This window comes from Salmo salar, chromosome 14 (assembly GCF_965601325.2).
Source record: "Salmo salar chromosome 14, fSalSal1, whole genome shotgun sequence".
NCBI classification, from domain to species: Eukaryota; Metazoa; Chordata; class Actinopteri; order Salmoniformes; family Salmonidae; genus Salmo; species Salmo salar.
The window spans coordinates 16164811-16176537 of NC_138304.1; the positions used below are offsets into that span (position 1 = coordinate 16164811).

General features: G+C 43.3%; 1 protein-coding gene across 6 annotated transcripts; it reads right to left on the reverse strand.

Annotated features, from left to right (window-relative positions):
• Nucleotides 1-82: 82 nt before the first annotated feature.
• Nucleotides 83-10342, reverse strand: odr4 (odr-4 GPCR localization factor homolog). 6 transcript variants are annotated; one of them, NM_001140212.1, is given in 14 exon segments: nt 83-865; nt 1093-1227; nt 1750-1935; nt 6604-6688; nt 6844-6975; nt 7547-7603; nt 7690-7785; nt 8052-8195; nt 8326-8362; nt 8558-8664; nt 8794-8889; nt 9050-9196; nt 9717-9820; nt 10238-10298. In NM_001140212.1, coding segments are annotated over 13 exon segments (1389 nt in total). In that variant the 5' UTR covers nt 9816-9820; nt 10238-10298; the 3' UTR covers nt 83-797.
• Nucleotides 10343-11727: the final 1385 nt, after the last annotated feature.

Sequence of the window (11727 nt, forward strand, 5' to 3'; positions counted from 1 at the left end):
AAGTGTTGGTTGGTTTCTCTGTCTAATTGTTTTAATACTATTAACTAACAGCATTTAACATGAATAGAACACGTACCAAAAGTGAGTTACTTTGAACGGACTTCTTTATTCTGCTCAATTACGTCATAGATGAATACATAAAATACAGTATTTCCGATATTAAGGCCAAGCCTGAACGATCCTTTGGGAGGATCAAAGCATAGAATATGCCCATCATACCAAGCATAACCATACAAGACCATACCGTAGGCCTAAATCATTGCAAAAAAAAAAAACGATATTGAATACAGACGCATGTCATTTGTTCGTTGTGCCAGCACTGTGGTTGAGGAGAGGTCCGATACGGTTGGCCTGAGGCAATATGTGAGGACAGAGCGGAAAGTTTATGATTGGCACACATCAGAATATCTATTGATGACTAAATGAACTGAACAACAATTAGCAGGGGGTCCATTTTCCCCATAATATGGAGGGAATTTTGAATATATCGCATTAGACACACTTTCTGAAAGACATTAAATCATACGCTGTACAAGTTTCTTTGTGTAACCTTTTACAACTGAAAGAAAATAAATCAAAACGAACTGTATTTATTTATTGTTTTTCCTCTCTACACAATTCTGCTTTACAATTCATATGAAAATAAAATGCTGAATTATCAATACCAAACATACAGCTTGCATATACTTTTATAATAACCATGTCAACTCAATTTCATGAAAATCTAATTAATCAAGCGATTAAGTCACTGCGCATAACAACAGCTCTCGTGGTGTGTGTGTCCTGTGCCTCCTCCGTTAGTCGCTCAGGTATATCAGCGAGGTGCCTGTTGCTAGGAGAGCGATTGCGGCTGCCATGGCAACACCTACACAATGACAATGGTATCCGGGTGAGTGAAGAGAGGCTATGCTACATACCTGATGCTGACTCATATTTTTGTTTCGCTGTTAGGTTCACATAATAACCACAAAGCTATCAACACTTCCTGTACACGCCTTCACACACGACAGAGCCAGGTGTTTTTCCTGAACATTGTACCTCCTGATTTCTGACGAAATGGCTGTTTGAAGAGAGTATTTAAAAAGGACATACCAGCGTAATATGTTTTGTGGCTTTTGTGGGCTTCAGTGGGATCTTCAGAGGGTGTCTTGGGACGAGCGTCAAGAGTAGATTTAGCCTTCAGGTTCTTCTGAACAACCGTGTCCTTTAGGTCAATCGTAGGAGCTTCTAAATATGAGACATTTTCACCATACAATGTCAACCTTACACTCAATTGAAGACAAATAGTAGTATGGAAAGTACAGAAAATGGAGATTCAAAACTCAGTTGAGGAAGCTAAAATAATCCATATGATATAACCGCTTAATCAACATACCAATATTCTAATATTTATGAGTAATGGCAATCATAAAATATGGGTCTTTCCTCACATGACCAAATAGAAACAGTTGAAAATAAGGTTTTCCCACAACATTGTGTGTCCTGGTGGGGAAATATGTTATCATTTGATCATGCAGGTGAGTAAAGAAATATACATTCTTTCGGTGTGATTGTATGCATCTCAGACTAGTGATTGCGACTCTGGTTCCGGTTGGAATACCTGTTTCATTCCTCATAGGGAGTAACTAACACTTACACAATGGGCTTTAGTGACTCAAACCAGGTCACTGGAGGATTACAGTTGATACTGTAGTAGTACACAGTTATGGCCGCCTGCTACATTGACCCCTGGTTATTATGATAAACCACCTGGTACGGCCTCCTGGGAGGTGTCTATGCTGTCCTCGGGCGTCTCCCAGTCCAGCATCTCTTTGAGACGGTCACTCACATCGGACACACACTCGTCAGGGAACATGTAGTCACACACACACAGGCTCATTCCGGGCACGGGGGCAAACACTCTGCGAGGGAGCCCCTGCTGTACACCGACTGACCCTGCCGAAGAGAGGAGAGCAGAAAAATCATTATGTACACTTAGCTACAGATTTGATAGGAATACATTTGTCATTGTTCTGTATTTGATTTGTCATTGCTTGGATGTATATACAGTACCAGTCAAAAGTTTAGACACACCTACTCATTCAAGGGTTGTTCTTTATTTTTACTATTTTCTACATTGTAGAATAATAGTGAATACACCAAAACTATTAAATATCACATACGGAATCATGTAGTAACCAAAAATGTGTTAAACAAATCAAAATATATTTTATATTTGAGATTCTTCAAAGTAGCCACCCTTTGCCTTGATGACAGCTTTGCACACTCTTGGCATTCTCTCAACCAGCTTCACCTGGAATGCTTTTCCAACAGTCTTGAAGGAGTTCCCACATATGCTGAGCATTTGTTGGCCGCTTTTCCTTCACTCTGCGGTCCAACTCATCCCAAACCATCTCAATTGGGTTGAGGTCAGGTGATTGTGGAGGCCAGGTCATCTGATGCAGCACTCTATCACTCTCCTTCTTGGTCAAATAGCCCTTACACAGCCTGGAGGTGTGTTGGGTAATTGTCCTGTTGAAAAACAAATGATAGTCCCACTAAGCCCAAACCAGATGAGATGGCGTATCGCTGCAGAATGCTGTGGTAGCCATGCTGGTTAAGTGTGTCTTGAATTCTAAATAAATCACAGACAGTGTCACCAGCAAAGCACCCCCACACACACTTCCTCCTCCATGCTTCACGGTGGGTACCACACATGCGGAGATCATCCGTTCACCTACTTTGCGCCACACATAGACACGGCGGTTGCAGCCATTAATCTCAGATTTGGATTAATCAGACCAAAGGACTGATTTACACTGGTCTAATGTCCATTGCTCGTGCTTCTTGGCCCAAGCAAGTCTCTTCTTCGGTCTATGTTTCAATGCCATGACAGAGGGTATCAACGTCTCCTGCAGACACAGTTGATTAGCTTATTTACCAAGTCAGTTGTTCGAATGGATCTAGGAGTGTGTTCATGTTTCAAACATGTTCTCAAATGCCATTAAAATGGCAGCAGCGGTATGAGAACCAGCACATTCTTGAGCATACAATACAGCTTTCCTCAGTACGAATTTTTTATTTCACCTTTATTTAACCAGGTAAGCTAGTTGAGAACAAGTTCTCATTTACAACTGTGACCTGGCCAAGATAAAGTAAAGCAGTGTGACAGAAACAACAACACAGAGAGCGTGCTACGGGTGGGTGTTGTTATCGTGACCAGTGAGCTGAGATAAGGCAGAGCTTTACCTAGCATAGACTTGTAGATGACCTGGAGCCAGTGGGTCTGACGACGAATATGTAGCGAGGGCCAGCCGACTAGAGCATACAGGTCGCAATGGTGGGTGGCATAAGGCGCTTTGGTAACAAAACGGATGGAACTGTGATAGACTGCATCCAATTTACTGAGTAGAGTATTGGAAGCTATTTTGTAGATGACGTCGCTGAAGTCGAGGATCGGTAGGATAGTCAGTTTTACTAGGGTAAGTTTGGCGGCGTGAGTGAAGGAGGCTTTGTTGCGAAATAGAAAGCCGATTCTAGATTTGATTTTGGAGATGTTTGATATGAGTCTGGAAGGAGAGTTTACAGTCTAGCCAGCCACCTAGGTATTTGTAGTTGTCCACGTATTCTAGGTCAGAACCGTCCAGAGTAGTGATGCTAGTCGGTCAGGCGGGCGGATGCGGGCAGCGAACGGTTGAAAAGCATGCATTTGGTTTTGCTAGCGTTTAAGAGCAGTTGGAGGCCATGGAAGGAGTGTTGTATGGAATTGAAGCTCGTTTGGAGGTTAGTTAACACAGTGTCCAAAGAAGGGCCAGATGTATACAGAATGGTGTCGTCTGCGTAGAGCTGGATCAGGGAATCACCCGCAGCAAGAGCGACATCGTTGATATATACAGAGAAAAGAGTCGGCCCGAGATTTGAACCCTGTGGTACGCCCATAGAGACTGCCAGAGGTCCGGACAACAGGCCCTCCGATTTTACACACTGAACTCTTTCTGCGAAGTAGTTGGTGAACCAGGCGAGGCAGTCATTTGAGAAACCAAGGCTATTGAGTCTGCCAATAAGAATACGGTGATTGACAGAGTCAAAAGCCTTGGCCAGGTCGATGAAGACGGCTGCACAGTACTGTCTTTTATCGATGGCGGTTATGATGTCGTTTAGTACCTTGAGCATGGCTGAGGTGCACCCGTGACCAGCTCGGAAACCGGATTGCACAGCGGAGAAGGTACGGTGGAATTCGAAACGGTCAGTGATCTGTTTATTAACTTGGCTTTAGAAAGGCAGAGCAGGATGGATATAGGTTTGTAACAGTTTGGGTCTAGAGTGTCACCCCCTTTGAAGAGGGGGATGACCACGGCAGCTTTCCAATCTTTAGGGATCTCGGACGAAATGATAGAGAGGTTGAACAGACTGGTAATAGGGGTTGCAACAATGGCGGCAGATAATTTTAGAAAGAGAGGGTCTAGATTGTCTAGCCCAGCTGATTCGTACAGGTGCAGGTTTTGCAGCTCTTTCAGAACATCTGCGATCTGGATTTGATTGAAGGAGAAGTTGGGGAGGCTCGGGCAAGTAGCTGCGAGGGGTGTGGAGCTGTTGGCCGGGGTTGGGGTAGCCATGAGGAAAGCATGGCCAGCCGTAGAGAGATGCTTATTGAAATTTTCGATTATCATGGATTTATCGGTGGTGACCGTGTCGCCTTGCCTCAGTGCAGTGGGCAGCTGGGAGGAGGTGCTCTTGTTCTCCAAGGACTTTACAGTGTCCCAAAACTTTTTGGAGTTAGAGCTACAGGATGCAAATTTCTGTTTAAAAAAGCTAGCCTTCGCTTTCCTGACTGACTGTATTGGTTCCTGACTTCCCTGAACAGTTGCATATCGCGGGGACTATTCTATGTTATTGCAGTCCGCCACAGGATGTTTTTGTGCTGGTCAAGGGCAGACAGGTCTGGAGTGAACCAAGGGCTATATCTGTTCTTAGTTCTTTTTGAAAGGGGCATGCTTATTTAAGATGGTGAGGAAATGACTTTTAAAGAACAACCAGGCATCCTCGACTGATGGGATGAGGTCAATATCCTTCCAGGATACCCGGGCCAGGTCGATTAGAAAGGCTTGCTCGCAGAAGTGTTTGAGGGAGCGTTTGACAGTGATGAGGGGTGGTCGTTTGACCGCGGAACCATAGCGGATGCAGGCAATGACGCAGTGATCGCTGAGATCCTGATTGAAAACAGCAGAGGTGTATTTGGAGGGCAAGTGGGTCAGGATAATATCTATGAGGGTGCCCATGTTTACGGATTTAGGGTTGTACCTGGTGGTTCCCTTGATAATTTGTGTGAGATTGAGGGCATCTAGCTTAGATTGTAGGACTGCTGGGGTGTTAAGCATATCCCAGTTTAGGTCACCTAACAGAACGAACTCTGAAGATAGATGGGGGGAAATCAATTCACATATGGTGTCCAGGGCACAGCTGGGAGCTGAGGGGGGTCTATAACAGGCAGCAACATTGAGAGACTTATTTCTGGAGAGATTAATTTTTTTAATTAGAAGCTCGAACTGTTTGGGCATAGACCTGGAAAGTATGACAGAACTTTGCAAGCTATCTCTGCAGTAGATTGCAACTCCTCCCCCATTGGCAGTTCTATCTTGACGGAAAATGTTGTAGTTGGGTATGGAAATCTCAAAATTTTTGGCGGCCTTCCTAAGCCAGGATTCAAACACGGCAAGGACATCCTCGCTGACCCACTGTGCTGTCAGACTCAGCATGCTCATGGGGCTGACATCGCTGGTCCAAATGTTGTGAAGCTAATAGCAGTGACGCCCATAGCAAGTAGCTCATAGATGTACGTTTCAACAATACTGTGTAACTCCGGTAGGGCAACATCTGAAAAAGAGTGTGTACTTGGTAGTGTGTACCGGGGCTCGAGGTGCTCGAAAAGTCGGCGAAAGCCAACATCATCCACGACAGAGAACGGTTGATTGTCAAGGGCATCAAATTCCATTTTCTTGCCGTTAATGGATTTCACCTTTGAGTTGTCGCGCTGAAATCTTTGTACTCTTTCAAATGACTGCTCGACTTGAACTTGTTTAGTTGTTGGAAGTGTGCGCTTAGTATTTTTCTGCTTTTGTTCTGTGTAGAGCTGTATTTTTTGTGGCGTCATTACGTCCTCTACCTACGTTATATAGGTACGCACGTCCGTTTTGACATCGGTTTTGCACATCAGCGTTAAACTAGACATTGGGATGATGTCGATGTTGGCATTTTTAGCTAATATCGGCTGATTCCAATATGCTTACCGATATATTGTGCATCCCTACATTATTCCATGTGTTATTTCATAGTTTTGATGTCTTCTCTATTATTCTACAATGTAGAAAATAGTAAAATAAAGAAAAACCGTAGTAGGTGTGTCCAAACCTTTGACTGGTACTGTACCTCAATGCTGTTATGCAGGAGAACAAGTGGGACAGTGAGTATAGCGACAACCAGTGAATGGTCAACAGTGCCACCTTGTGGTTGATCTGCATAGCTTGCTAAGCACACTGACAGCGCTGCAGTTCAGTTCTGTTCTGTTCCGTAATATGAACAATATTTATCTAACCCCCAAGCTAAAGTAGAGAACTAATACTGTGCCTTTGTTCTCTCCCTCCATTAAAAGATCTTCCAGGAACATCTCCACTCTGCTAGACACCGTGTTGATGACATCTCTCTTGATGACCTATCAGGACAAGGCATGAGAAAAATGTGAAAGATCGAATGTATGCGTATTTCCAAATAACCTTCAGTTGCTAAGAGCTGGATGGTGTGTAAGATCCGGTTTAGAGAAAGTTCTGGTTGCCAATGTCCTGTATATGTGTGTGTGTTGTGCAGTACCTCTGTAGCGTGCTTGGCTCTGGGTTTGTTGCTGTGGAGGTAGGCCCTGCACTGCACCATTCCCTTCAGGGTGAGAGACCCACTGCACACCTTCACAGACGCCGTCGACCTTCGCTCTGATTGGGGTTCCGCCTGAGGCGAGGGATGACCGGACGTTATATACACGCCATAGAAATGAATAGAACGGGATTGGAACCTTTAACCCTGGGCATTTTGACTGGTAAACTAACGGATACACTTGCAATGGCTGACTGGTATTGTGATGTAATCATTTCCATGGTAATTTTGAATGTTCTATCAACTGATGCTGGGATTACCATGGTAATGAAGAACGTTCATTTAAATGATGCCAACTGATACAATGTGGCTCATGCAATGTAATGCATTTTTTGTAATGTCAGTTGAGTTGACTCAACAAATCACAGCACAGATTAAAGGGTACACTTCCTGCTTTTACTTCGTGCATTGATCCTATGGGTACACTCGCAATGGCTGCCAGTCCACCCCATTATGTCATAATTGACTTGAATGGGCACGTTTGTTCTATTCAATCTATGATACACACACGAAATTAGGCACACACTCACAGAAGCATAACACACAAACAAACACACAGGCACACACAAATCAACTTCAGCAAGGAAAAACTCTGAGCCCTTGTTATAGGCTACAAAAAAAAAATCCCTACTAATGATATTCTTACCATCGGGATGAGGATCTGGGCTCGGAACGTCTGCTGAACAGCCTTTGCATTCTTTTTCTGAACAGAAAACACAGACTTGTTAAAAGCCGTGATCTATTTCTATGAGCGACATCGTGCCATCCAAAAAGGACCGCTGCATTTACCTGCCCTCCCAGTAGCTCCACCTCGCCAGGCATCGCGTCGCCATTGATGAGGCAAAGCCCATCTTCAATCTGCTTCGCCCACGTTTGAAGTCCCTCCTGAAATCACACAAAACCAAAATGATTGGTTCCACTAGAACTGACATTTCAATCTACTATCCTGTTTGAGAACGTCAGAGTAAAAGTGAGCTCATTTAAAGAGGACCTCACCAGGCATTTCCTGAAATGTACTGTTGTTAATCTCTCACATAGTGACGTAATGCTGACAAGCTTAATACAGGTGTTATAAGCGTTCCTATGGCGCTTCATAAGGGTACTATAACAATACATTTACAGGTAATTAATATCCAATATAACCCACTCACCTTCATACACTTTTCCATGTCCTGTGGTAAGACATGCATCTCTAACACAGGGAACACCAGGTTCAGTCCCACTGAGCATGTCAACAATGGCCAGGAAGTACACACCCCCGACTGGTACTTCCAATCAGCAGGCTTGGCAGAACTCTGAAATCACCAATCAGAATGCAGTTAAGACTTGTAGTATTTTTCAAGGATGAATATGAATACAGAAAAGAGCAAGTAGAGAACAATTTACCACTTTAAAAAGGCAATACTGTCACACCTATGAACTCACCTTAGGATCTCGAACATCAAATGTCCTGCAAACGACTCTGAGAGTGTGGAGTTAAAGACGTTTTCCAATGCTAAGGGTTCTCCTTGTATTAAGCACACAACTCGGCAAAGATGTCATCACATTTACTACGGACTATAGTGAAACCACTGTTCATTGTTTATTGTCTTTGGGCAGCAAACAGATGATGAAATTGAGAGCAATTTGACCCATCAGTTGTAGCGGTTAAGGATACTTCCTGGTTTTGGAGCAGATGTGAAGTGTGACCTTCTCTGTTACATCCTCCTCTGTTAGACTCCATAGCCGTCCCTTGGATATATGCTTGTCCACCGCAAAGATCAACTGCAAAAGACACACTAGTTTAAACTAGAGGCCCACTTTCAATCAATACAGTTCCTGTTATTAATATGTATGATCTCTATCTAAAGTAATACCAACATTATTGCCTGAGCTTTAGTTTGTGTTGCTTACCCGTCTCAATGTATTTTGAGCCTCTTTGGACAGCTCAGGTGGGGTGACAAGAAACACACCAATAACTGACATACCTCCTGGTAACATCCGGGAGACCTTCAGAAAACATACATTATTATACATTATTATACATTATGACAGAGTGAGATTGAGATACAAGTGATTGCTCACAATGCTTAAACTGTGTAATGTTATTTGAACCAACTAGAAGACCTGACGTTTTCATTTTAAAAGTTGCATTATCCTCATTATCTACCTGTCTGGCATGCTCAGTGACCCACTCCACGTCCAGGTGTTCCAGTGAGTTCCCAGCTCTCCTGCTGACTGACGGGGACCCCTGTCCCTCTGTGTCCTTCTGAGGTGTCCTCACAGCCAGCACCACAAAGTCTCTCTGGGACGAACTCTGCCAAAAGAGACAAGAATGTCCTACTTAGGACCAGGAGTTGTTCCGAGTCACGTGACCTAAATAGGAAAAACTCAAGGCCCTCTGGAAAAAGTAGGCTATTTTTTTGGTCAAATCGGGCTGTGAGGGAAAACACCTGGGTTGTTTTCAGTAGACACCAAACAGAAGAAAAAAAACTGACTAAAACCTGGGGTGTATTCATTTAGAGGAAGACCGTAAGCAAACAGATGCAAATGTTTTTGAAAAGGAAACCGTTTACTCCAAACTAAAAAGAGTTTAAACAAAAATGTGTTTCTATTGGACAAATTCGGGTAGGTCCCTCACTGTTTGATTCCGTTTAGTTCTGTTGGTTCCTAGTGAATATACCCCTTGCAAAACGTTTTGCTACAGTGTGTACTATATGTATACATGTACATATATATACATGTATAATGTAAATGTAATGTAATGTGTGTACTAATAATGAATGACAGGAGACTGGTTTGTTGCATGTATAAGATCCATGATGAGTGAACCTTACCTGGCCAATGAAAAGTCCTGTGACACAAGATGCACCTGGTACACTGAGATTGGACAGATATTTCTCCACCACATCCTCCACTATGTAGCCTCTGCCCATTCTGACTACAAGATAAAGAGGGGAAAGGCAGTGACTGCACATTAACGTTAGCTTTCTCTTCCATCATGAAGATGTCAAGTAATGCTCTGCAATGTTATATTCAGAAGTCGTCAAACACAAAAAAATCTAAATAGCACGGCAGAGTATTTCAAATAACTAGAGAATTGGTTTAGCAGAACAACTTGTTGACACAGAAGCTCATTTAGCTAGCTAACGTTACCGTTAGTTAGCTATATATTTCACCACAGCTGTTAGCTAGCTAACGTTAGCTCACTAGTTAGCTCAGTCTGGCTCAGTGGATGGATAACTTGGTTTTCAAACAAAACCAAATCCTAGAGGTTTGACAATCGCACCGTTTTGTAAGCTTATGAGTTAATCTTCAAATCACTCAAATGTAGGCTTAAATTCGTTGTTATAGCTACCAGATTGACGTGAGAGTTCACTTCATGAACAGTTCCAGCAGCAGATGAATGTTGATACGTGTGACGTCGCTTGAAATCTACGTCACTGCACCCGAGGAAGATGATTGGACCATAGAATCAGAGCTACTTTTGATTGGATGATACTTAGGGTGTGTTCGTAAATTCACTGTGGAGTGCCAGTGCGCCCTGGGCGTTCGTAAATTCAGAGCGTTTCTCTCTTGTAGCGTACACTGGAATCTCTGGCTGAGGAGTAGGGTTGATCCGAGCGTTCTGTCCTCACAACGGCAGTCAAGCGATGTCATTTACAAAATAGCCTCCAACAACCTACTCAACAAATTGGATGCAGTCTATCACAGTGCCATCCGTTTTGTCACCAAAGCCCCATATACTACCCACCACTGCGACCTGTACGCTCTCGTTGGCTGGCCCTTGCTTCATACTCGTCGCCAAACCCACTGGCTCCAGGTCATCTACAAGACCCTGTTAGGTAAAGTCCCGCCTTATCTCTGCTCACTGATCACCATAGCTGCACCCACCTGTAGCACGCGTTCCAGCAGGTATATCTCACTTGTCACCCCCAAAGCCAATTCCTCATTTAGCCGCCTCTCCTTCCAGTTCTCTGCTGCAAATGACTGGAACGAACTACAAAAATCTCTGAAACTGGAAACACTTATCTCCCTCACTAGCTTTAAGCACCAGCTGTCAGAGCAGCTCACAGATCACTGCACCTGTACATAGCCCATCTATAAAAAGCCCAAACAACTACCACTTCCCCTACTGTATTTATTTAGCTCCTTTGCACCCCAATATTTCTACTTTGCACACTCATCTACTGTCAAATCTACCATTCCAGTGTTTTAATTTCAATATTGTATTTACTTCGCTGACCATGGCCTATTTATTGCCTTTACCTCCCTTATCTCACCTAATTTTCTCACATTGTATATAGACTTCTTTTTCTACTGTATTATTGACTGTATGTTTCTTTTTCTCCATGTGTAACTCTGTGTTGTTATACATGTCGAACTGCTATGCTTTATCTTGGCCTGGTCGCAGTTGTAAATGAGAACTTGTTCTCAACTTGCCTACCTGGTTAAATAAAGGTGAAATAAAAAAGAAATAAAATAAAATAAATTTAAAGCAGCCAAGCTAATTGGCTAACGTTAGCTATCTTGCTAGCTACTCTCAGACACAAATGAGAGAACACCTCACTCTGACCATTTTACTCGCCCTATCAGATCTGGTTAGGCTGTTTTCATGTTATCCAGAGCGTTTGTGACTGTAACTGTGCTGCTGGCAACAATTTAAGTACGTTTTTTTGCAGACGTTTACTGACACCGCCATATTCAACGGGTGTTGAGCGTTCTTTAATTCATCAGTTATTCTGCGCTCTGACACACAGACTAGTGTGCTCTGAAATCTGACTAGATAGTCAGAGTGAATTTACGAATGCACCCTCAATCTCCGATAATGTTATTTGTCGCCTATTG